The sequence below is a fragment of the Prionailurus bengalensis genome, chromosome B4, assembly GCF_016509475.1.
Source record: "Prionailurus bengalensis isolate Pbe53 chromosome B4, Fcat_Pben_1.1_paternal_pri, whole genome shotgun sequence".
Taxonomy (NCBI): Eukaryota; Metazoa; Chordata; class Mammalia; order Carnivora; family Felidae; genus Prionailurus; species Prionailurus bengalensis.
Window position 1 is genome coordinate 114,310,346 of NC_057358.1, and position 26,463 is coordinate 114,336,808.

At 42.3% G+C, this 26,463-nt stretch overlaps 1 protein-coding gene across 1 annotated transcript in view; it reads left to right on the forward strand.

Moving 5' to 3' along the window:
• PLEKHG7 (pleckstrin homology and RhoGEF domain containing G7) overlaps window positions 1–26,463 on the forward strand; it is a 59,651-nt gene that overhangs the window by 19,869 nt on the left and 13,319 nt on the right. The window contains 9 exon segments of the mRNA XM_043564289.1: window positions 2,432–2,522; window positions 4,672–4,809; window positions 9,079–9,200; window positions 9,530–9,631; window positions 9,973–9,988; window positions 13,434–13,529; window positions 19,432–19,614; window positions 21,136–21,236; window positions 21,587–21,695. Of these exon segments, the coding sequence (XP_043420224.1) occupies window positions 2,432–2,522; window positions 4,672–4,809; window positions 9,079–9,200; window positions 9,530–9,631; window positions 9,973–9,988; window positions 13,434–13,529; window positions 19,432–19,614; window positions 21,136–21,236; window positions 21,587–21,695 (958 nt within the window).

The following is a 26,463-nucleotide window of genomic DNA, read 5'->3' on the forward strand; positions in this document are numbered from 1 at the left end:
TCTCTCTCTCTCTGTCTGTCTCTCTCTCTCTCAAAAATAAATATATAAACTTCAAAAAAACAATATTAGCAATAAAAGCAAACACATATATCATGTTTCCAGCTACCAGGCACTGATTCTGTTATACGTGTTCCTGTTTATATATGTCACAGTTTACACATGTTGATTCATTAATTCTCACAACAATCCAACAAGGTAGGTCACATGACTATCCCCTTTTGCAAATGGGTAAGTCAAGGTTTGGAGAGGCTCAATAGCTTGCTTGAGTCACACCGCTCTTAAATGGTAGGGTGGGGTCTTGTCCCCTCCCCAGCAGTCCCAGACAATCTGGCTCTGAGTCTGTTTCGGTCCTGACATTGCCCTGCTTCTCCAAACGTGGGGCTTCACGACCAGACCTGAACAGTCTTCATTCGTTTCTCTTATCAGAGCTCTCAAAAACCTTGCCTGTTCCTACCGATTCAATGTCATTTTTGTCAACCACTCCAAAATGTATATATCCACATATGTCCATTTTACTCTAGCTCCAAGATACCAGTGGCTACTGCAAACTTCCATTCCATCCACCTTTTAATTATTAAGTTTGAGACCCCAAAATTAACCTTGGCTTATTCCTTTTCTTTACCCTCTATATCCTTTCAAATATGCTTCAAATGCTTTTCATTGCCTCTCCTAACCAATACCACCAAAGCAGAAGCAACAAGGTTTCCAACAATGGGTCTGTTACCCTAAAGAGCTAATATGACCTCTCAAATGACTGTCCCCTCCCTCCTCACTGGTATGTCCACCAAGCATTTTGGTCAAGAGGTTGGTCAGACCCATGGAAAGTAACAGTGAGTGCCCCTGAAGATAGAGGGCTGGTGCCCACTTTCCCATAGCTCCAACACTGCTTCTATTGTCTCAGTTTCTTTATTTTCCCACTGCCTGCTGATTTTTTAATTTCCACAACATGCAGTCACTATGGTTTCAGACAGCAACAAAAGGCATATGTCCTAAATCCTGTAGGAGGTCTCCAGCTGGCTGCAAGATTCCTTTGCTACTGTGGAAGCTAATGAGCCTCTAATAGATTTCTTTCTCCAGTGCCATAACCCTACCAGAAAAACCAGCCACAGCCCGTGAGCACATTCTAGAACTATTACAGTTCTCCTTTCACATATATACAGGGAGCCATCTGCCCACAGCAGCAGATAACTCATGCCTTCTCTTGCTCCTTAACGTAAAGTTGAGTAACTTCACCAAACTGCTTAGATCCACCATTATGCACCATACATCATGCACCCTGAGGCAACAGAACAAGTTAAAAAATTATCTGTGATAAACGTTCTTTTGAAATGCAGCCAAGTAGACTTCAGAAAGCCCTCCACATTGTTATGAGCGTTTCTTCCCGGTTTCGTTGGTAAAATGAACTGTTTAAGTGGATAATTCATGATGTTGCAACAGACTACTGAATGAGTCAAATAAAAATATAAAAAGATCGCAACATATTAAGTTTAAAAACCAAGTTGCAAAAGGATGGGTAAATATGACACCATTAAATATGAATCATAAATACCATCAGAAAAAGGTTTTCAGGAGTTATCTAGACATAGGGATTATGGGTTACTTTGATTTTGTGTGTCTCTCAAATTTTCTGTCATAACCATGATTATCTTTGTAATCAGATTTTTTAAACTAACATTATTTTTAAAAAATTGTAACAATAGCAACAATGACAACAAAAAATGTGGGTGGTTCCATTCTAAGGAAACTAGAGTTTCTAGAATATTCTGATATTCTTTAGCACAGAATTATCATGTTGGACAGTCCTTTAACACTGGGCTTTATTTAGTCATCTGCTAAATGATGAGTTGAAATAAGACATCAGAGGCACCTTCTGTTAAAGTTCTATGATCCAGTATTTGGAGAAGTTAGGATTGAGAAGGACGTTCTGTCTCCCACAAGGCAAGAGAGAAACTAAAGTTTATCTGTCTGCTGAGTCTGCTATATATGATTGTCCTGAGTCTTGGATTTTTTTCCTTTTTATAAGTAAAACAAGATACTTAGACTAGACATCCTCAGCGGTCAATGTCCTCTGGATCTAAAATTCTGTGGTTCTATGGGTCAGACTATGACTCAGAAATGGCTTTTTTTTTAACTTTTTTATGTTTATTTATTTTTTGAGAGAGAGAGAGAGAGAGAGGCAGAGAGAGAGGGAAAGAGAAATCCCAAGAAGGCTCCATGCTGTCAGCACAGAGCCCAATGCAGGACTCAAACTCACTAACTGTGAGATCATGACCTGAGCCCCAGAAATGGCTTTTCAAGTGTTAGTGGCTTACAGACAAAATGTGCAATCTTTTCTCATGCATATTAGAGAATGGAAGATGCTGTGGCTACTAAAGTTGTGTCCTTAAAGAATTTGTGTTTGCAAATCCTATTTCTAATGTTCTTTAAGCAGGGCAAAGACAAATACAGGCACATACCTGACCTGGAGAACTGCCTGTCCTCAGTGAAAATTACAGACTTCAGGGACTGTGAGTTCCACTGCCATAACGTAACTCAACTTGTTTGCTGTAAGGCTGGGTTTTTTTTTTTTTTTCTTGTAGTCATTATTTTAAGTTGTCAGATTATTCCCTTGTTCATAATACCAGCAGAAAGCAGGAGACAAGCTGAGGCTGAGCAGAACATGGTCTGCTCTCTCTAATGCACACTGAAATCTGGGAGAAGCTATTTTATCTTAACAAAGGTAATGGCTATAACAGCACTTTGTAGACCAGAAATCCCTGTACAAATGTGGAAAGTTATTATTATTCACATCTCTGGGCCTTTTTTAAAAATGTTTATTTAGTTTTTGACACAGAGAGAGAGAGAGAGACAGACAGAGCATGAGTGGGGGAGGGGCAGAGAGAGAGGGAGACACAGAATCTGAAACAGGCTCCAGGCTCTGTCAGCACAGAGCCCAACACGGGGCTTGAACTCACGGACAGCGAGATCATGACCTGAGCCGAAGTCGGACGCTCAACTGACTGAGCCACCCAGGGGCCCCTCTAAGCCTTTTTTGATAAGATAACTTTTTTCTTAAACTCAAGTTGGTTAACATACAATGTAGTCTTGGCTTCAGGGGTAGAATCCAGTGACTCCTCTCTTATGTATAACACGCAGTGCTTATCCTGGAAAGTACCTTCCTTAATGACAGTCACCCATTTAGCTCATTCCCAACCATCCCCCTCCAGCAACCCTGTTTGTTCTCTGTATTTAAGTCTTTTATGGTTTGCCTTCTTCTCTGTTTTTACCTTAGTTTTCCTTCCCTTCCCCTAGTTGATCTGTTGAGTTTCTCAAATTCCACATATGAGTGAAATCACATATCTTTCTGTCTCTGACTGACTTATTTCATTTACTATAATACCCTCTAGTTTCATCCATGTTGTTGTAAATGGCAAGATTTCCATTTACATATAAATGGAAATATAAATTTTACATAAATATAAAATATTCCATTTTATGTATCTCTTTACCCATTCATCAGTCAATGGACATTTGGGCTCTTTCCACCTTTTGGCTATTGTCGATAGCACTGCTATAAACATTGGGGTGCATGTACCCCTTCAAATCAGCATTTTTGTCTCCTTTGGATAAATACCTAGTAGTACAATTGCTGGGTCATGGGGTAGTTCATTTTTAATTTTTTGAGGAACCTCCATACTGTTTTCCAGAGAGGCTGCACCAGTTTACATTCCCACCAATAGTGTAAGAGGGTTCCCCTTCCTCCGCATCCTTTCCAACATCTGTTGCTTCCTGAGTTGTTAATGTTAGCCATTCTGACAGGTTTGAAGTGGTGTCTCATTGTGGTTTTGATTTGTATTTCCCTGATGATGGGTGATGTTGAATGTCTTTTCATGTGTCTGTTGGCCATCTGAATGTCTTCTTTGAAAAAGTGTCTAAGGGATGCCTGGGTGGCTCAGTTGGTTGAGCGTCTGACTTCGGCTCAGGTCATGATCTCGCCGTCCATGAGTTCAAGCCCCGCGTTGGGCTCCGTGCAGACAGCTTGGAGACTGGAGCCTGCTTCGGATTCTGTGTCTCCCTCTGTCTCTGCCCCTCCCCTGCTCATGCTCTGTCTCTCTCACTCTCAAAAATGAATAAATGTTAAAAAAAATTTTTTTAATTAAAAAAAAAAAGAAAAAGTGTCTATTCATGTCTTTTGCCCATTTCTTCACTAGACTGCTTGTTTTTTTTTGGTGTTGATAAGACAAATTCTCAAGGTCTCTTTAAACGTTAAAACTATTATTTCATGATGCTTCAGTAGTTAATTTCAACAAGCATTGCCAGTGGAACCTGGATCAGACTTCCCAATTCTGAGGTTGGGGTTCTTTGAGGGTTTGGGGCAATAAACTGGAGAGGGCTCATTAAATTCTGAAGCATAATTCAAAACAACATCAATTTAGATTTCTTCTCATTATGGATACTATGCTTCCCATGCTTTGCATCAGGAGGAATTGGCACCCCAAAGTCCCTCAGAGAGAGGAAACTTCTTTCTAACTGATATGTAAGTTCTACAGTCTGAGTAGCTTGCAGAACCACTAGCAAGAGGAATGCCCGGGGCCTGCAGTGGGAAACATGGTTTTGGAAATCACCTGTTCCTGCTGCTTTGCAAGTCAACTCACCGAGGTGGAAATGTTTTGTTCTCCCTTTTCTCCCATGTCCTGGATAAAACCTGGAATGAAATCATGGAAACATATCAAAAACTTCCTACCAATTAATTAGACTTGAGAAAGCAGCAAGTGGCCGTGTTGGAAGTCTTCACGGGTGAATGCATTGATTCCTTGGACCATTTTATCAGTTCCTAAGATGGTAATGTGGCTTTCAGTTTCATAGTAGATGGAAAATATTAATTTGATTCTTTGGGGACTCATTTCTCCCTGCCATGCTAAAAAAAGGAAGTTGAGGGGAAGGTCCCTTCTTTCAGGGAATCTGAAGAAAATTGCATTTATGGTGTATTTTTGTTTATCTGCTGCTTGGTGTCTCTTTGTTCCTTTTTTTAAACATGGCCTGTTTGGTTTGTGTGAGATCTTCTGAGTAAACTAGTCCAGCTCCCCATCTGATGTCTGAATCTCTTCTGCCTTCTCACCTCATGTTCACACACTTCTAGAGTGGGGGAGCTCACCGCCATCCTCAAAGTACCTGTCCCACCTTCAGTCAGTTCCCTCTTTTGGAGCTCTTGTTCCCTCTGAACAATGCCAAGCAAATCTTCTTATCAGCCACAGGTCACAGATTTCTGGGGCAACCATCACACGTGATGCAGTGGGGTCAGATTCCACAGTATATTCGTGGTATCTGTGGGAGAAATGGTGCCCCCGACGTTGTGTGCTGCTGCAGCCGTGATTGAGTGCAGTTATGAGCAGAGAATTTCATGGCAAAGGATTCCTTTCCAGGGCAAAGGATGGGCAGGGAGTAGCTCCCTTCCAAGATGACAGGGGAGGAAGAGCCACATTGCTGCCAAGGTTGCCTCTGCCCATAAGGCTTTGGCACTCAGGCTACTCTGTTACACAGGAAAAAATGCTGTGCTTGGAGACTTGGGTTCAAGTTCTGGATCTGCCTCTGGCTTTGACCTTAAGAAAGTCTAGTCCACCATTTCCTAAATCCGGGGTTGGCAACATTTTCATAAAGGTCCAGACAGTAAATATGTTAGGCTTTGCAGGTCACGTGGTCTTTATTGCAACTACTCAACTTTTTTGTTGCAGTGCCAAAGAAGCTATAGATAATTTGTAGGAAAGAAAGAAAGAAAGAAAGAAAGAAAGAAAGAAAGAAAGAAAGACAGACTGAGGGAGGGAGAGAGGAAGGAAGGAAGGAAGGAAGGAAGGAAGGAAGGAAGGAAGGAAGAAAAAAGAAAAATAATGTGCATAGCTGTATTACAATAAAACATTATTTGAGTAGCAGGCCTGGCTGATCCCACAAGTTGTCATTTACCAATCCCTCCCCTAAGATATAAAAGAGGGATGACGATACCATCTCTGGCTATCTCATAACATCTAATCATTGCCATGATCAGATTAGCTTTCTTTGACATCTATCAGGTGCTATATAAATGTCGGTTAAAATGTAAATAATATTGATTGGGTAGGTCACAATGTTATGTACTTTACTGGCAAAATTTAAACCACAAAGACACTCAGAAAATTAAGACTTAGAGATGATATCTGTTAGGGTACAGAAAACTAGCTTAAGTAATGTAGGATTTTATTGGCCCATGTGGCTGTAAATGTCACAGGTGGGAGAGAGTTCAAGGTTGGTTTGATCAAGGAATTCAAAACCAAGGAAAAATTTCTTTCCATCTCTTATCCCTGCTTTCCATAGCATCAGTCTCATCTTATGACAGGCTTCTGTTATAGTCACAGTTGGCTGCTGTCCTTGAGGCCATAGAGAGAGAGAGAGGGACAGAGGAGATCTCTTCTCAGCATTCATAGCCAAAGTCTTCATTTTCATTCTGATTGGACTGGCTTAAGTCACATGCCCTCTCCTGAACCAACCACTCTGATGAGGAAGGAAAGTGCTAATTGGCTTAAAACAATGAAGACCCATCTCTAAGAGTAAGGTCATTGTGATACATGGCACATCCGAGGCATAGGGACGAGTAGATCCTGAGGTGAATACCAGAAGATGTTAGGGAAGGGGAGTTTTGGGTGGTAACCAATAGATGTTCACTATGGAGCACTAACCCCCTGAGCTATGCTACCGCCCTTGCCCTAATAAACAGCATAAGAATTATTTAATCCCACTGTAAGCTACAGAAGCTTTTCAAACTAGCATTTTCTGGGGGTTTTTTAAGGTCAATTTGAGTTTATTTATTTTCAAATGTCCCAGTGTATTTAGAGGATACATATCTTCCTTTACACAATCAATACAAGTTTCCCAAAGTTATTTGTTGTAAGTCAAGTGGTAAAATAAATCTACCAGAGGACTCACTATTTTTTTAAGTGGCAAAATTTTGTATAAGGTTAAGAATCTTATAGCAGAAATACTATTTCTTCTAAATTTTCTCAAAGATTCTGTAGCAATGACTTCTGTCTCTTACAATTATGGTTTTTAAATACTTGGATGTTTCCAGATTTCCAGACAACAATACTCAAGGCATACCTCAGAGATATTGTGGGTTTGGTTCCTGCCCACCATGATAAATGAATATGGCAATAAAGCAAGTCAAATGAATCTTTGGGTTTCCCAGTGCATATGAAAGTTATATTTACACTATATTGTAGTCTATCAAGTATGCAATAGCAGTATGTCTAAAAAACAGTGGTTTACCTTAATTTAAAAATACTTTATTGCTAAAAAATGCTAACCACCATCTGTCTGAGCTTTCAGCATGTCATAACCCTCATGCTGGTAGAGTGTGTCGCTTCAGTGTTGATGGCTGCTGACTGCCTAGGGTGGTGGTTGCTGATGGCTGAGGAGGCTGGGACAATTTCTCAAAGCAACAATGAAGTTTGTCACATCAATTGACTCTTCCTTTCACTTGAACACTTAGAGACCACTGTAAGACTATTAATTGCCTACTTTCAATATTGTTGTGTCTCAAGGAATAGGGAGGCCAGAGGAGAGGGAGAGAGATGGGGGGAATGACTGATTTGGGGGGAACAGTCAGAACACACACAACATTGATCGATTTTAACTTCACCCTTTTATATGGATGTAGTTCGTGGCACCCTAAAACAATCACAATAGTAACATCAAAGATCATGGATCACAGATCACCATACAAAATATAATAATAATGAAAAAGTTTGAAACATGAGATTTATGAAAATGTGACACAAGGATAGAAAGTGAGTAAATGCTATTGGAAAATGGCACCAATAGACTTGATCAACACAGGATTGCCACAGACCATCAATTTGTAAAGAATGATATATCTGTGAAGTGCAAGAAAATGAGGTTTGCCTGTACATGAACTTTGGGAAGCTCTAAGTCAGTGGTTCTCATAGTGGGGGTCCCTACACTGGCAACATCAGAATCACTTGGGAACTTACTAGAAATATATATTCTCAGACCCCATCAGAGACCTACCGAATCAGATACTTGGGGGTTGACACTAATGTCTGATTTAACAAGGCCTCTAGGTGATTCTGATGCAAGTTCTAGAACCATTCACTGCATTAATTAATTTTTTTTAACCTTTATTTATTTTTGAGACAGAGAGAGACAAAGCATGAATGGGGGCGGGGCAGAGAGAGAGGGAGACACAGAATCTGAAACAGGCTCCGGGCCCTGAGATGTCAGCACAGAGCCCGACACAGGGCTCGAACTCACGGACCGCGAGATCATGACCTGAGCCGAAGCCGGACGCTCCACCGGCTGAGCCACCCAGGCGCCTCCACTGCATTAATTAATATGAAAATGGAAACTGGAGAAGACTGGTGGTCTAAAGTCTAGTTTTTTCACACCTAAGCTCTTTGAAATAATTGGCCCCTTTGAATGTTTCATCATATTTTTACAAAGTAGTCCTGTTTCAATAAATTGATCTCTAGTGTATAGAATGAGGGCAAGTTATCTGGAGAAGTATAGTTCCTTCTTGATTTGCTGTTGCTTTCCTATTGTATGAAAGCATCTGATCAAGTAATAATAACATAAAGACTCCCTTAATGTCTCATTAATATTTATGCCTTTCTCCAAATCTAAACATCTTCCCTGTTATCAGATATTAACTCATTAATTGTTTATTTTTAGTTTCCTGAATGTACAGGATATTTGGGTCTTTTGCAGAGGAAGGAACAAATGAAAATTTAGTATGAATGTTGTTTTGGTCTCAAGTTAGTGCCATGGCAGGAAGAGAACCTTTGAGACTTTTCTGGCCCCCAGAAGCAGAGAAGGCCCATTTGAACAGATTATGTTCAGCAGGACTGTTGAGGGGGCTCATGCAAGCAACAGCGACTTCGTACAGAACAGCACCTTTCCCATATGTGTTCTATGGAGCTTAAATGTCATCATTTGTATTTAGTAAAATTCTTAAACCTTGAAAATACTGGTTGCTACCTTGTTTTGTAAAGTTATACTCAAGTTTATGTTCAATGTTCTCCCAAAGGGCAAGTTTCAAAATTGAAAAATATAAAGTAATGTGCATTGCATTTTCTAAAAAGATCTTCATGAATACACTAAAATATCTACAAACTCATGAATATCTTCTGGATGTAGATTTATAGAGACTTTTTGCAAACCTAGAAGAGTTAAGTCAGGTGAGTCAAAGCAGGAAGGTTCCAGTAGCCATGTTTTAAAATTAACCAGAAGGGGGCATCTGGGTGGCTCAGTCAGTTAAGCTTCTGACTTCAGCTCAGGTCATGATCTCGAGGTTCATGAGTTTGAACCCCATGTCGGGCTGGGTGCTGACAGCTCAGGGCCTGGAGCCTGCTTCAGATTCTGTATCTCCCTATCTCTCTCTTCCTCCCCTGCTCATGCTCTGTCTCTGTCTCTCAAAAATAAATAAATGTTAAAAAATTTTTTAAAATTGTTTATTCCTTACCCTTGGAAGTATGTGTACTCTTGTCTTCTTTCTCTCTGACCCTAGACAAGCTTCGATTTTGTAAACAGTGTTTTTGGCATCATCAAGGACTATGCTGAGCCTTCTGAGACCTCACTACTGGTAGATTTCATCTCCATGCTCACAAAGGCAAAATCCTTCTGGGACATCCCAGTTTCATGCAGTAAATTCACCCACCTCCCAGGATAGCTGTTTACATCCCCTTGATGTGTGCGTGTGTGTTATTGTGCTTGAGAAAGTTCCATCAGCACCCTCCCACAAAGGAACCATCATCTGATGCTCTGTCAGTTGACATTTTCAAAAATAACTGGCAGATTTCTGTTTGCCATTGTCACCTCTCCTGTGTGGGTTTTATTAACAGAAAATTCTGCATTCATGGAAAAACCATTTCCAAGTCTGTTTTTTTAAATTGCTTCAACTTACAGCAATATTCATGGCAATAGTTAGTGTAGGCTAATTACATGGTTCAGTTCTTCTTCTAACGAGGTTCCTGGCTCTCAGAAAGGAACAAAATAAACCTTCACATTTATCAACACCCTTAATAAGACTTCTGTATGGAAGGAGAAGAAAAGAGGAAAGTCTGTACCTTTGGTATGATAAATGCTATTTACTTCCTGAGTAGATATTTGGACTTTCTCCCCCACTTTTCCACTTTGACCTTTTTAATCCATATCCTCATTCAGCAAAATTTAAATTTTTACAATCCATTTAAAAAAATGTAGGAAAAAATTTAAAAATAAAGTAAAATAAACATAGATTGAGATTTATTGAGCGCTTACTAAGTGCTTAGGTGTGGAGCTGAGACCCTATACATGGTAATGTGCAAAATTAGATACACTCCCTGGTCCCGGGGAGTTTTCAGTCTAGTGGGGGAGAAATTAATCCAATAATGATGCTAATGATACAATCAAATTGAGATAAATGCTGGGGGGCAGGAAAGGAACATAGATATTATGAAAGAAAGCTTCTAGGTTGGGGCAGATGGTGAAGTAGTTACAGATAAAAGATTCTTTGGAAGGCAGTGACACTCGAGGTGAGATATGGAGGAAGTACTTACTAAGGTGAAACAAGCATGAAATTAGGTGATAGTAAGGAGATCTTTAGTAAATTTTGAAAACAGATTTGAATAAGAAATGCTTTGAAAAACAAGAGGAAGAATGTAGCATTGGGAATTAGGTAAAATCTCAATCCTTCAGAGTCGGAACGTATTTACATGTAGTTTTTAGTAAATAGTCTGGAGAAATAGCAACTTCTCATCAAAACACATAAGTTGTATTCATCTGCTCCAGCTGCTATAACAAAATATCACAAGAGTGGGCAGCTTTGAAACAACAGAAATTTATTGCTCATAGTTCCGGAAGGTGGAAGACTGAGATGAGGGTGCCAGCGTGGTCAGGTGAGGGTCCCTTCTGGTCCCATTGTATCCTCACAGGGCAGAAGGAGGTAGAGATCTCTCTGGAGCATCTTTTATAAAGGCACTAATCCCATTCACAAGGTGTCTACCCTCATGACCTATTCTCCTAAGGGCCCACTTCCTAATACTGTCACATTAGGGGTTAGTATTTAACATATGAGTTTGAGGGGACACCAATATTCAGACCACAGCATGAGAGCACTTTACAGACTACTAAAGCATGGTGCATCAATAGACTGTTTGCCAAAGTCTATAATATAACCCACACGTGAATGCTTCACATAATGTTACAAGTGTGCAAAGATGGATTATAAAAGCTTTTCCTGAATTTAAAAAGTCCTCTATCGGTCAGGTTAAATTCATTTTTGTACCACAATAACAGTCCCCAAATCTCAGTGGCTTGGCTCATATCTCACTTATGCTCTGTTTCCATTTTTTTGTCACTGACCTCGCTCTGGGACCCATGCTGAGGGAGCAGCCACCACCTGGAATGTTACCAGTCTTCATGGCAAAGACATAAGAGATCAGCGCAAAGCACTCACTGACTCTTCAAGTTTCTGCCTGAAGCAACGCACGGCATGTCTGTTGATACTTCAAAGGTCAAAGACAGGCACGTGGCCAAGCTCACCCTCAGTGGAGTGGGTACGTGCAATCCTCCCCAGGAAGGGGAAGCAGACGAAGGGTAATACCACAGTGCCTCACAAGAAGCTCACCAGAGCAAGACTGGGACATTTGTTATTCACACGGGAGCCATTTAGTGCGTCACCATGAAGGAAAATGGGGGTTGCAGAGGTTAGATAATTTGGCCAAGGTCACAGAGCTAGTAGGTTGTGGACCTGGATATCTAAGCCTGAGTCTGCGTGGTCTTAATGATAGCCTCTGGGCAATGGCAGTTCTCCAGCATCTCAGTGCCTCCTGAGAAGACCTGCTCTCTATTTCCCCACCCAGGCATCAAAGCCCGCTACTCGAAAATAAACTCACATCATTGTCTTTCAAATTACTTCTTGTTGAAGCCAAACTGTGACCTTTCTCCCCATAGCATTTTGTCTGCCGAGGTCCTATAACAAAAATATTTTCTGGGTTTTTGTTATCTCTGTCTTTACTGCTGTCACTTCCTTTAGTGGCTTTTTACACTGGGTCCGCTGTCTCTACTCCCTAGAGTGGTAACATTATCAGAAGCACATCTGTCTTCCTTCTCTCGCTCCATCACATTGTCACACTGTTGGAAAACTCTTAATGGGACACATTACTCATTATTTTAATAAATAGGTCTATCAAGGAGCACGTAGGTTTAGCAACATGGTAGGCACTATGGAATCCTGAAGAAGAGTGTCTGAAGCATTGGCAACAAGAAAAGAGTGACTGTCATCCCAAAGACACACTTTGCTAGGCTGGTGGCACTTTGTATGATGTGTTCTGTTTGACCCTTAGATATATGAACATATACATATGAATTGGCCATCTGCCTTATGCTAAAATAAATTTGAGATGGCTTACAAATGTGAAGTCTTTTTTTTAATGTTTATTTTTGAGAGAGAGCACAAGCAGGGGAGGGGCAGAGAGATACGGGGACAGAGGGTCTGAGGCAAGCTCTGTGCGGAGAGCAGAGAGCCTAATGCAGGGCTCGAACTAACGGACCGTGAGATCACGACCTGAGTCTGACGCTTAGCCAACAGAGCCACCCAGACACCCCCCAAATGTGAAGTCTTTAGAGCAGGTTTCAGACATTAAACAAGAACAATGAAGACAAGGGAAGAGAAGTGCTAAGCCCAGTACATTTAATAGATGCCCCCCCCCCCAAATTTAATGCTATATTTTTAGAAGCCAGCAGGAAAATTAACTTTATGGATATTTTTGAGGACTATTGGATGAAGTGTAAAATGTTGCTACTTTAATCACTTACTACTAACACCAGCTTAACTAATCAACCAACATGAGCACTGAAATCAAAGGTGATATTTGTATCAGAAACCATGCGGGATATGTAGGTCTCAACAAAGCCAACCAGAGGTAAATGGTGAATTAAATTAAGATATCCAAAGGAGGGGTACCTTGGCGGCTTAGTCGGTTAAGCTTCAGACTTCAGTTCAGGTCATGATCTCATGGCTCATTAGTTCAAGCCCCACCTCAGGCTCACTGCTGTCAGCACAGAGCCCTCTTCAGATCTTCTGTCCCTTCTCTCTCTGCTCCTCCCCTACTCATTCTCTCTCTCTCTCTCAAAAATAAACATTAAAAAAAAAAAAAAAGATGTCTTAAGTAGAATTTTCTTTAAGCATGTGGGAGATGGGGGGAGTTGGTTTCTTGAGGAGTGAACTGTTTATTATGGGAATACCATTTCGGTTTTTAAAATGTTTATAATGAAGACGACCTGTTTCTATCCACGTAGTCACAGCTCCTGCTTGATAACGGTGACTTTCCAGTTTTCCCTGTTGTGATTAACGGTACAGGTGAAGAGAAAGTCCATGCTTTCCTTGACTATGAGTCTCCTTCTGCTTCTCTTCCTGCGGTGTTTCTGAGGCAGCCTCTGTCAGAGCCACCAGACCTACTGCCTGAATTACTTAGTCACTGTCTTTTATCTTGAAAGCCTGAGGCAAAGAGATGACTTTGGAATTTATTTAAAAGGAAAGTACCATTTTCTTTTATATTTTTCCTAAGACTCTTTGGACATAACAGGTACTGGGAATTATTACACCCCAATTAAATGGGAAAGAAGATGAATGCTCAACAATACATTTTAACTACAAATCTGCTTTCCCCATAAATACATGGTCCACTGCACACTTTGGAATTTTAAATGGTGCACATCTGGAAACATTACATCATCTTCCTTTCCTGAAATTTGGGTAGGGCTTAAAAATGTTTTCTTTGTTCATTGGTTTGTTTGTGGAAGAAATTGGTACAGTGTAAGGAGAAAATAGAACAAAAAACGAGGCTTTGTTTGTGACCAGAAGTTTGGCTATTGTGCGATTTGGTTACAGGAAAATCCTAGTGCGCAAAAGCCTGAAGGACCCTTTACGTTGTAGTCTATGTGAATGGCGGCCCCTTGGACACCTCATGGAGCACAATGGAAATGTTGGCCCTGACCTTGTACAACATGGCAGCAGTGGCTTCCAAAGTGCCAGAACAAGGAATTTCTGCTGGGGAACTTAAACATTTGTTAATAAGCAAATCTTGAAGGAATTTTCCTTGACTTCTCTAGCTCCTTTGACCAACCCCCTTCCTTTGATATTTCTTTAGTCTGACCTGTACCTTTTCAGTAGCATGCCAGAGCCCTTCTGTGTGATCCAGAGAAAATGGTCCAAGCTTTTCCAGAAAACCAGCTCTTCCCTGCAGCTGCAAGTAGCCCCGCCAGAGCATCAGCTCAGAGGCAAAGCAAAGGAGGAAAGGCTGCCATTTTCCCCAAAAACTTCGCTGTGGATCAGTGCACCTTTGCCATGGCCCAGATGTGCCAGAAAGCCTGGATGTGGAATGACCCAAGAAAAGAAAAATGATCTTTGGGAAGAGACTTGGCTCCATTTTTGTAGCTTCAGCCTTTCAGTATTTAATTTGCTACTCAAACTGAAGCTCATTAGATTTCCAAATATATGAATAACCCTACTGCAAAAGTTTTCCCTGGAAGCTGATGGATTAGACTCTTAGCCAGGGACCCAAACTGGGAAGAATCCAGGTCCATTTCTCTCCCTTCCAAGCTAGGACAGAGATTAATTTAACAAAGCTCAGCCACTGCTTCCAAACGACTGTGGAAAAATCTCATATCAACTGGTTTACATTTACACGTGAAATATATATAGCAGCCAAAGATAGTTAGGGAAAAGAAATAGGGGGTGAAATGTTGTAATGGTAACATACCATACCCTTACAATGCATAATACTTTACCAGGCACTTTGTCAAGCATTTCTTTTAATCCTTAGCACAAAACTATGAAGTTGATTACATGTTCCCCATAAGTCCCTGAGGCTAAGAAAGATTATGTGACTTTATAAGGTCACATGGCCAGTAGGTGGCAAAAAAGAACCTGGATAAAAGTCTTCAGGCAAAAAAAAAAAAAAAAAAAAAAAATCCAATGGTCTTTCCACCAGAACTATTTCCAGCTCCTCAGGTAAATTTCCCATTGCTGGGGAGCTGTTAGCCTCATGAAACAAAACTGAGGAGTCAGGTAGAGGCTTTGGAAGAATGAAAGGTGCATCTGCCTTCCTCAGTCCCATGGTACGAAGCAAAAGCATCACCACAGGTAGTTAATCATAATATTACAATACATATAAGATATACAATACATATAAGAATACATATAAGAATCATAATGCTTATAACATGTAATAATTATAAAATAATAATAATAATAATGTAATAGTAAGTAAAAATAATAAAGGTGACTCATTCTTGAGCCCTTGTTATGGCCAGGCACTGTGCTGCGTACTAGACATCTATGATCTCTTTGTCGATACAGTGCCCCTGTGAGATCTGATATTATCCTCATTTTTCAGGAGGTTAGATAAATTAGGCAACTTGCTGGAAGATACAGTCGTTCAAGGAAGAGGCCGGCAGGATTCCAGTTCAGTCCTATCTGAAGCTGACATTCGTTCTCCTACTATGCTCTGATGTAAGCGTGGTTGGCACACCTGCGTGGCTCATCAGTTAAGGGTCTGACTTCAGTTCAGGTCATGATCTGAATCGTGGGTTGTGAGCTCGAGCCCCACATCAGGTAAGGTCGAGCCCCACTTCAGGTAAAACACGAGCCCTGCTTCTCTCTCTCTCTCTCTCTCTCTCTCTCTCTCTTCTCTGCCCCTCACTCACTTGCACCCTCTCTCTCAAACAAACAAACAGACAACAAACAGCGTGGTTGGAGAACTGAAATCTGTGTCATGCTATGGGTTGCCTGGAATTGGGCTCTGAATGCACTGGGATGAATTTACCCCCGTACCACATGGGCCTGGGCTCTATGAGTGTCTGTACGTTGTGTTGGCAAACACTGATGGGAATAGAATGCTCCCTGCTCTTTCCTAAACAGTCAGGACAAGACAGAGAAAGAGACAAAACTTTATACTAGGTCTCTTTGTGCGATTCAACTAAACAATGGCTAAGACCTCTCTCTACCTACCATAGACCGAGTGTTTGAGAAATACCAGACACTGTTCTGGGCACTTTGCGTAGATTAGCTCATCAAAACCCCTCACCAACCTGATGAAATCATCATTCTCATTATCCATTTCACAGATGAGGTTTAGGGAGCTTAAGCATATTTCCCAAGATCCCACAAACGCTGGCTGCCCAGCACCATGCTGTGTCCCACCAAGACAGATTTATGAGAAGAATGTTTGATTTGGGGCCCTGAATTCCTTTCACTGATCCCCTAAACACATTGGATACTTAGTATAAAACAAAAGCAGATCCTATTGATCTAGACCTATCCATTGAAAGGCCTTTTATGTCCACTCTTTCTTGATAGAGATGTTCTTTTCTTCCCTAATGCACCTGAAAAATAAAGCCAAAAGGGGAGATAAAAGAAAAACTCATAGCTACTTTTAGAATCATCAAATAGCTTTATTCTCTCTTCTGAGGACTTTCAAAACTCTAAAAGCTTCCAATTACCTGCCTGGATCTTTGTCTAAATTATTTACCACTGATACTTCTTGCCTGATATTGTTATGTGGGGGGAGATTGCGTGTTGCTACGTTTACCTGCACTAAAAGTGGGTGCTGGCCACCAGAGCTGTCCCCCGAGGCGTGGAAATATGGGGCCATGGCCTGGGTCTGTGTGTTTTGAGGAAATCCATTACTGGAGCTCCCAGCCACCCTGGCTGGAATGCAGCTGCCAGTGAGTCAGCATAGAAATCAGCCACTAAGCCCACAAATGAAGGCCCTCTACCCCCACTCCTCTTCTCACAGTTGCCACCCCCAGCCTCTCCACACCTGCAGTTCCAGCGTCCTTCCTCATCCTTCCCAACCTTGATGAGAATCGCAGCCATTTTGACCAGATGAGAACTTGGAGGTGGTCTAGAGACTTCTGCAGTTTTCCAAAACAGGAATCTGGGGTGCATAGAAGGGAAGGGGATCCTCAGAAAACCTTGAAGCCTTGCTCCTAGAGTTCCATTCATCATGCACCCAAGTACTCACTTTCATGACCTGCCATTGGTATATGGGGAAGTGGAAAAGACTGTGTCTGGCAGAATTCCTGTGAGGAATGAGCCCTGAATGTTTTCAGAAGAAATACTTTGATAAAGCTGCTAGCCTGGCCAGATGAGAAGCCTGTCCGTGGTGGACAAGGTCAAACTGTGAAAGACAAGCATAAATTGCTAAGCAAGAGGCTGAGAGAGAAAGGGGGCAAAGTTCAGGGGTAAGGAAGACAAAGAGCTCTCTTTTCAGAGAAGAGAATGGCACCAGAAAAATGGCGGAGGGCTGTGGGCCGTGTATTTGACCCCTCCCCACAACCCAAAATCTTCAGTAAAATAAATAACGTAATTCATAAAGTGTTTGGCAGGAGGGGGTTAACAGTGGAAACCAACATAGGAAACCAACCAATGGACCTGGCTTGGCATTTGTCCCATGCTGTTCAAAAAAGAAGTATGTGTGCAAACAGGAGTCCAGGGGCCAGAGAAAGCCATTGGAATCTCCGTGTCTCTCAGTGAGTTTCTAAATATCTACATAAGGGCTTTGGACTTCCCTGGGCCATTGAGTCAGCTGTACCCAGATCTCCAAAATGCAAGGGCTGACATGTGGGCATAAAGATGGATGCAGCTGTCTTTGGGGAAGCCAAGAGAATCTCTATAGTGTGCCTTAGCCCACTTGAGGCTGGTCCTGGAGTGCCTTGGTCACAAGACAAAGGATTTAACCTGGGCCTGGACTGAGCATAAAAGTGGAAAAGGGGCAATAGCCTGCAGCACAAAAAAATGTTTTAAAAATTTTTTAATGTTTATTTATTTATTTGGGAAGAGAGAGCACAAGCATGGGGGGCGAAGAGAGAGAAAAAATATCAAGAATCCCAAGCAGGTTCTGCGCCATCAGCTCAGAGCCCGATGTGGGGCTCGATCTCACGAACCATAAGATCATGACCTGAGCTGAAATCGAGTCAGATGCTCAACTGTATGAGCCACCCACGTGCCCCAAGAAAAACATTTAGTTAAGGGTAGGACCCTTTTACAGCTCAACTCAGGTGGGAGAAGAGAAGAGGGAGAGAACACACTAACAGTACTAATAGTACTCTTTGATGCACCTGTGTGCATAGCAGCCAAACACTGGGTTCCACTCGTCATGTGTCATCAAAAGCCAGGGCCCCTCCGTTCAAGACCATGTCGCATTCCAAAAAACAGTCCAGCAGATGAAAGAAATGGAAGAGCCGTTAGCACCTTCACTTGTGTCTCTCAAATGCCTTTGATGGAAATTCAGTGTATAACCCATAGCAGTACTTACTAAAATCTTCCCGGTGCTTGCACACCTTGCAACTGCCTTTTGGCCCAACCTCTCCCTATTGAAAATTGTCTTTATCCCTCCTCGTTCCTGTCTCTGCTCTATATCATGTAGATCGACTTAGCCTCTTGACTTCTGTTTTCACTTTCTCTTCATTGCCCTGAATCTCAGTGACAAAGGAGACTTGAAGAACTGCCCCAAGGAACAAAATTCCTTCCTTTCCCTTTTACCCCCATGTGCATCCTCAGTTCTCCTAACTGTGCATCACAGTGAGGATGGGAGCAGAGCTGGTGAAACCAGAAATCTCCACCAAGGGCCAGGGAGAAGGGAGAAACCAATGGGTGAAACTAAACTCTTAAGTGAGAAGGGCAGACAAAGCTGGAACATGTATATTAATATATCTTATCACTGCCATGGGTAGACCATGCATTCTCTGGGAGATTTAACAAATTTCACACTTTTCCAGCACATCAAAATCATGATGAATTTCCAAACTATTTAGGAGGATTGGGTGGTGTTACATGGAGGGCTGAGGACGGCTGCCTTCATCACCATTACTGGGGAGACAAGACATCTGAACAAGGAGTCTTTTGTTTCTTTAACTGGAAAGTAACAAGTCAGTAATATTCAATAATACTTCTTTTTTTAAATTTTGTTAATGTTTATTTATGAGAGAGAGAGAGAGAGAGAGAGAGCAAGCAGGGAAGGGGCAGAGAGAGGGAGACAGAGAATCAGAATCAAGGTCCAGGCTCCAAGCTGTCAGCACAGAGCCCGACGTAGGGCTCGAACCCACGAACCCTGAGATCATGACCTGAGCTGAAGTCAGACACTTAACCAACTGAGCCACCCAGGCGCCCCTCAACAGTACTTCTTAACCATATTTAACGACCCCATTTCCAACCCTGATTTTGGCACTGGTGGGTAGATACTTGCTAAAGACAGTTTAATATGGAATTTTCAAAACCAAAGTCTAGTCCGCGGCTTATAAACTTTCCTAGCAAGCTCACAGGTATGTCATAGAATTACTGAATAAAGTCTCTAAGAGTTTCCCGTGTCCAGGCTTCTCAGTGCCTTAATAGGAGAAGTGATATTCTGAAAGTCTGCTTTTGACTTCTGCAGTGGTGTGAGCAAAATGAACAGTGAGGACAGCTCCACCTGCCTGAGCTGCTGGTGGCCACTGGACAGGTGGGGTGACTCGGCACCTTGTTGCTGAAGAATGTCTGGAAATGGAGTAGAGACTCTATGGAGAAAATCATGATCTACAGCATCAAGGAAAAGATGGAAAGGTCAATCAGTAAGCCCCTGAGATAGGTGACCCAGAGCTCCAGTCTAAGTTTACTCAAAGCGATGGAGGGCCCCGTGGCTGCTGGGAACCATTTGGACTTCCACACTAGAAGGCAATTCCATTGACTTGAGGTCATGGCTCTCGGAAACATGGATTCGAGTGGGAGCGCATTGTAAATCAAACACACAAAACAATGGACTCCAGTCACATCCTGGCAGACCCGATGAGAACTCCCACGCCAAGTTTGTGCAGGACGTGGCTCTGTCTCCAAGACGTTCAGAAGTGAGTTCAGGCAGGAAAGACCTACTTCCCAGATGATTGAAAGCACTTTGTGTTTCACATCCATGCTGAACCCACACACAAAGCAAATGGGGGTAAACACCATGGGGAGCCTTTCCGGAGGCTAAATTATCATTCATCTTTTTTTTTTTTTTTTTAGGTCACTGAAATCCAGAGCTCATCTAAAATTATGCCAGCTGCAATCTCGAGAACTGAAATTTGGGAATAGGAACTAAGCAAGTCCTCTGATGCCTTAAGTTTATTTGTGGAGCTTTCTATGACTAAATTCAAATAAAGAAATCTTTGATATATGCCCATAAACCAAGATTTTCTGGGAAGCATCCAAAGGGAGCAACTCAAATTGACGATTATCAGCTGTACAGAAATAATACTTTTTGCAAGTTTCAAAGTAAAATGGCCATTCAGTTGGGAGTTTCTTCCCTCTTTCTAAATTTTTTGTTCAAATTCTAAAATGACCCTAGGAACTTGAATTGAGCTTATTAAGTGAACAAGACAAAAACTCAAAGCAAGACTTTTTAAAACTTTGCAGATTATTACTCATTTTGATAGGTTTGTGAGATGGGGAACAGCATCTCTTCTGGAGATTTCTCAATAAAAAAAAATAGATCCTTATCATTGAGGAAGAGACTCCTGTGGTTTCCTATAAGTCTATGAGCTTAAAGATGAATTCTCAAGAATCCCACCCACCATGTGATTCTGTGGGTCTATGACTTGCCCTCCATACTTCCAAAAATTATTTCAAAAGCTCATTAGTAATATGTTATTTTAATGTGGGAAAATTAATATAAACCTTCAGAAGAGAAAATGAGTTCTTGTCAAAAAGCAATAATCATCCTTATGAAGTTAATGTAGGTTTTACGATTAGTACAAAAGATACGTTTGTCCTTGTTTGTCTGATTTTCCCACCTCTAATTAAAGACTATATGGTGTAGGGACGAAGAGAAACCTACAAAGGCTTTATTAATATTATTGAAATAAAAATGCACAATACATTTCCAACTTACTGAATTAAATTAATTAAGCTTCATTTTTCTCTTCAAGAGGCTGATTTCAAATTAGTGCATTTTTCTAAGACATTTAAACAACAAGCAATATGTTAAATGAACCTAAGATATGGTTTGGCTCCAGGGATAGTCAGTGTTTCTAAATGATTTCTGTGGATCTTGGTTAACTTTTATGCTGCAATGTCACATGCATTTAAAAATATATTGATTGTGTCTTGTTTTTCAGGGATCCTTGAAGGAAAAGTGAAGTGGCTTGACAATTGCCAAAAATGTAGACATCTACGGAAGATTATTGTGTGGCCTCTACTATGGGATAGAAACAAAAAGCTTCATTCCAGAGGTACACAAATGTTCAATTAGGACTTATGTCCCTCCCCAGAAGTTTGGTATGTAGATGGAAATTGTTAAACTAGTCTTACAAAGTCCCCAGCTGTCCACTTGAATAATAAATCTAATTTTATGAACCAGAAGTAAAGCCTTCATCCACATGGCATTGTATGTGGGAGGCTGACATCATCAGACATTCGTGGGGTGGCCCTTCTGAGCAGTTTTCCATTCTTTCCCATTCTCAGGTCCACTTTCCAGCATTTCCTAATGTTGCAAACCTTCTAGGTAAAATGTGCTGCCCCGGTTCCTGGAATATGTTCTCTTTTAATCACTAACAGTATCTCTGTGATTTTCTCTCCTTGTTTTGCCTGAAACATATTTTTAAAGAACACATGGCAGAAAACATCTTGTCACCAACCACCAGACACATTTTCTATGAAGGAAAATTAACTCTTGCAGGCAAATAGCTGCTTCCTTTAAAAATTCAACATCTAGGGGCGCCTGGGTGGCGCAGTCGGTTGAGCGTCCGACTTCAGCCAGGTCACGATCTCGCGGTCCGGGAGTTCGAGCCCCGCGTCGGGCTCTGGGCTGATGGCTCAGAGCCTGGAGCCTGTTTCCAATTCTGTGTCTCCCTCTCTCTCTGCCCCTCCCCCGTTCATGCTCTGTCTCTCTCTGTCCCAAAAATAAAATAAAAAACGCTGAAAAAAAATTTAAAAAAAAATTCAACATCTTTGGGGGCACCTGGGTGGCTCAGTCAGTTAAGCATTCAACTTGGGTCATGATCTCATGGTTTGTGGGTTGGAGCCCCATGTCGGGCTCTGTGCTGACAGCTTGGAGCCTGGAGACTGCTTCAGATTCTGTATCTCTTTCTCTCTCTGCCCCTCTCCCACTTGTGCTCTGTCTCTCTCTCAAAAATAAATAAACATTAAAACAAAATTTTTTTTGATTCAACATCTATGCTATCTTGTAACTTGTCCAATCATTACTAATTGAAGTGTGGGAGGAATCGCATTTGCTCTGTATGGCTGAGGCAATGGAAAATGTGGATCAGAGCATCCTAGGGACTCATGCAGACTCTGGCTTGATCAAAGACTTCACAGCATAACTAGCTCCAGGCCCTCCATTTTCTCCCTATGAAATGGGATGACCATAAGGCCGTTGTTAAAATGAAGTAATATACATGAAGAGCTTCGCTCATGGTCTGAAATACAGTAAACACTCGACATCACCTGTTATCATCATCATTTTACTCCCCCAGTGACTGGGGCGGCCACCCTGTCAATTGGGACCCTATTATGTAATACACGCTGTGCTAGGTAGATACCATTGGAGAATATAAAGTAATTGTTCTGTATAATCCTTTCCCTCTGGCTGAGAAGCTCTGCCATAATGAGCAGACCTGCAGCGTAAGTTCAGAAAAGCTAAGAGTCTGTGAAGCTGGCGTACTGGGGTGGTCCATGGGGCTGGAGGTGGGTTTGGGGGTATAGAAAGGATAGAGGTCCCTGGAAGGACAGGAGGGATTACATCCCAGATGAGAAGCATAGCAGGAAGAAAGGCTTGGAGGCAGAAGCCACCCGGCAGGTGGAGACTCTAGCAACATGGTTTGAGGTCCAGAGGGCGAGCCCCCCAGGCTGACTGCCAGGCTCGCTTCCTGGCTCAGCCTGTTGTGCCTGTGTGACCTCGGGCCCCTACAGCAATCCTGCCACACTTCAGTTTCCTCTCTTTGTTGTGTGGATTCAATGAGCTGATGGATAGGCACTCGAAAGAATGGCTGGCACCCAGCCGGTGCTCAGTAAATACTATCATGATCAGAAAGGGCTGCCAGACTGAAATAAGATTTGCATTCACTCATTTATTCATGTCTGCATAGACTCTTGATTAGTCACCTGCTGTGTGTGAAGCCCTGCCGGAAGTGGGGTTGCCTATTTATGGTCATGTGATCCAGGGGGCGGAGCTGGGCGCTAATTCCTTACTGAATACACCTCGTTGTATTCAGGGAGAGAGCTAGATGGCAGTTCAGGACACAATGCCCACCTGGCAACTGCCGTTTAGGAAAGATAGACATGCCCAGCAATGGACCTCAAGGGGCCGTTTCATGCATTTTCTCCTTCCAGTGAGTTATGCAGAGAAGTTACACTTAATCCCATGTTATAGGTAAGGAATCTGAGGCTTAGGGAGGTTCTAGAATCGTCCTCAAGGCCACCTGGCTGATTAAATGGCAGAGATCAGACCTGCACCAGGCCACCTTAGCATAGCAGGCTTCCAGAATCACAGCAACTACCTTGGAAACCAAGCAGAGGGACCCAGCCAGAAAACTACTGGCAACAAGAAGTCATTGAGCTCTTGGATAGGAGCATGATAGGTTTAAAGGGCTGTTGAAGAAAGAGTTATCAGAAGCAAAGCACAAAACGGCACGGAGCTGCAGGAGGGTACCAGAGCACAGAGACCCGCTGCAAATTCCTCAGTGAAGCAGGGTGGGGAGCCGGGCCTGGGCTTCTCAACTGTTCTTGACCTGCAGGCCACGCCCCTCCCACTTCCTTTCGAAAAGATGACAATTTTAATTTTCTTTGATGTTATCACCACTTTAAAAATAATTTTGCATTGTGACAAAACCAAACCAAAGTAATGAAGCAAAACACAGCTCTGTGCTCAAACCTGACTCTCCCTCCAAAATCGGCCTCCACCTGGAATTATCAGAGATTTTTATGGACCCCTGCCTTCTATCTACCAAATTCCCAACACTGTAAGGGGCACTGACCTATCCTAAAATGTTAGAAATGGACACAAATAGAAAAAGATAAATGGGAGAGATGTTTCAAAGGCAAAAGCAGGAGGACCTTTTGATGGACAAAGTGGGTGAAGAGGGAACAAGTCGAGGCGGTCCCCGGGTGTCCTAACCTATGTGCTGAAAGGCTGGTTGAGCAACACTGAGACTGGCGGAGAGAGTGGGTCAGAGAGTCAGTTTTGAGGCTCGGGTTTGGGCATCATGAGAAGTCAGGTGGAAGCTGGAGGGCATGCCCATGACCATCTCTCGGTGAAGAGCCACGTGAAGATGTGCATTCATGTGGGAGCGAGGTGTTTGTCGTGGAAACCTGGATGGGATGCTGGCTCTGCCATCCCTGGGAAATCGCTTTTTCTGTGTGGTCCAAAACGAGTCACCGGCATGTCTCCATTCTAGCCGGGGAGAAGTGGAAAGGGGGACAGGAGATCAGAGCCTTGCTGTTTAAGGACATGGCCCAGAAGCTGCACACTTTTGTTCATATTCATTGGTCAGATTTAGTCGCTTGGTCATATTTAACTACAGGGGAGCTTGGAGATGTAGTATTTATTGGAAATGGACATGTACCCACTAAAACTCAGAAATGCTGCTACTACAAAGGAGGGGTGAAAAGTTTTTGAGGGACAACCAGCAAGCAGTCTTTGCCACAACCTCATTTGCAAAAAGTAAGTTTCGTAGTGATGAAATAAAATTTGTAAAAAATATTCAAGGACAGGGGTACCTGGGTGGCTCAGTTTGTTAAGCGTGCAACTTCAGCTTGGGTCATGATCTCATGGTTCATGGGTTTGGGCCCCACACCTGGCTCTGTGCTGACAGCGCAAAGCCTAGAGCCTGCTTCAGATTCCGTATCACCCTGTCTCTCTGCCCCTCCCCCATTCGTGCTCCCTGTCTCCCAAAAATGAATAAATGTTAAAAAAAATTTTTTTAATTTCTTTTTAATGTTTATTTATTTTTGAGAGAGAGACAGAGCATGAAGGGGGAGCGGCAGAGAGAGAGGGAGACACAGAATCTGAAGCAGGCTCTGAGCTGTCAGCACAGAGCCCAATGCAGGGCTTGAACCTGCAAACTGCGAGATCATGACCTGAGCTGAAGTCAAACGCTTAACCAACTGAGCCACCCAGGCGCCCCAAATTTTTTTTTAAAAAATTCAAGGATAGGGGCACCTGCATGGCTCAGTTGGTTAAGCATCTGACTCTTGATTTCAGCTTAGGTCATGATCTCATCGTTAGTGAGACTGAGCCCCACATTGGGCTCTGTGCTGAGTGGGGAGCCTGCTTGGGATTCTCTCTCTCCCTCTCTCTCTCTCTCTGCACTGCCCTCACTCATGCTCTCTGTCTGTCTCAAAATAAATAAACATTTAAAAAATATATTCAAGGACAATTCCAGATTGAATAAAATATCTGATATGCAAATATAGAATCTTTCCTCTAAACTTAAAGGAGAGGAGAAAATAGAATTGAATTCTAAATATTTTATCTACCAACTTAACCTTAGGCCACATAGTTTCCTGGGGTTACAGCACCTGAGAAAGAACTCCTAGACTAATATTAATTAACTTTTTAATTAATTTACTTATTTTTTTATATTTATTTTAAACATATGTTACATCTGCCTCTGAATGGACTGCTTTTTCCTCTGAAATCATTTATATTTAACCATTTATTTTTCTAATTTCTAAGGGATAGAGTAGAATAGGGAGGCGCAATTCCTCATTTTATTATTTTTTTAAGTTTATTTGTTTAGTTTGAGAGAGACAGAGTGGGGGTGGGGCAGAGGGAGAGAGACAGAATCCCAAGCAGATTGCAAGTTGTCAGCGCAGGGCCCAACGCGAGGCTCGAACTCATGAACCGTGAGATCATGACCTGAGCGGAAACCAAGAGTCAGACGCTTAACCGACTGAGCTACCCAGGCGCCCCTCCCCATTCTATTTGATTTCTCTTCTACTACTATCCCTTTCTTAGGGAAAAATATAAAAGGCCATTTGCTTTCAGTAACTATGAAAAGTGATACCAGAAAAGTTTATAAATATAAAGCTACATGAAGAACGTTTAAACATGGATGGACACACTGCAAAACTCGAGGGGCAGGTCGCTTTACCGACTGTCTTAATCAGCTAACGCTGTCATAACAAAATACCACAGACGGGGCCACTGTAAGGACAGCAATTTATTTCTCCCAGTTCTGGAGGCTGGGAGTGCTTGATCAAGTTCCCAGCCAATTCAGTGACTGATGAGGGCTCTCTTCTCAGCTTGCAGATGGCCTCACTCTCAGTGCCCACGCGTGGCAGAGAGAATCGGCTGGCTTGTACATCCTCTTGCGACGGCACTAATCCTAATGGACCAGGGTTCCACCCTTAAGCCCTCACTTCATTTTACTTACCCCTCGTAAATCCACATTGGAGGTTAGGGCTACAACATATGAGTTGGGGGAGTGGGCGGGGGACACAAT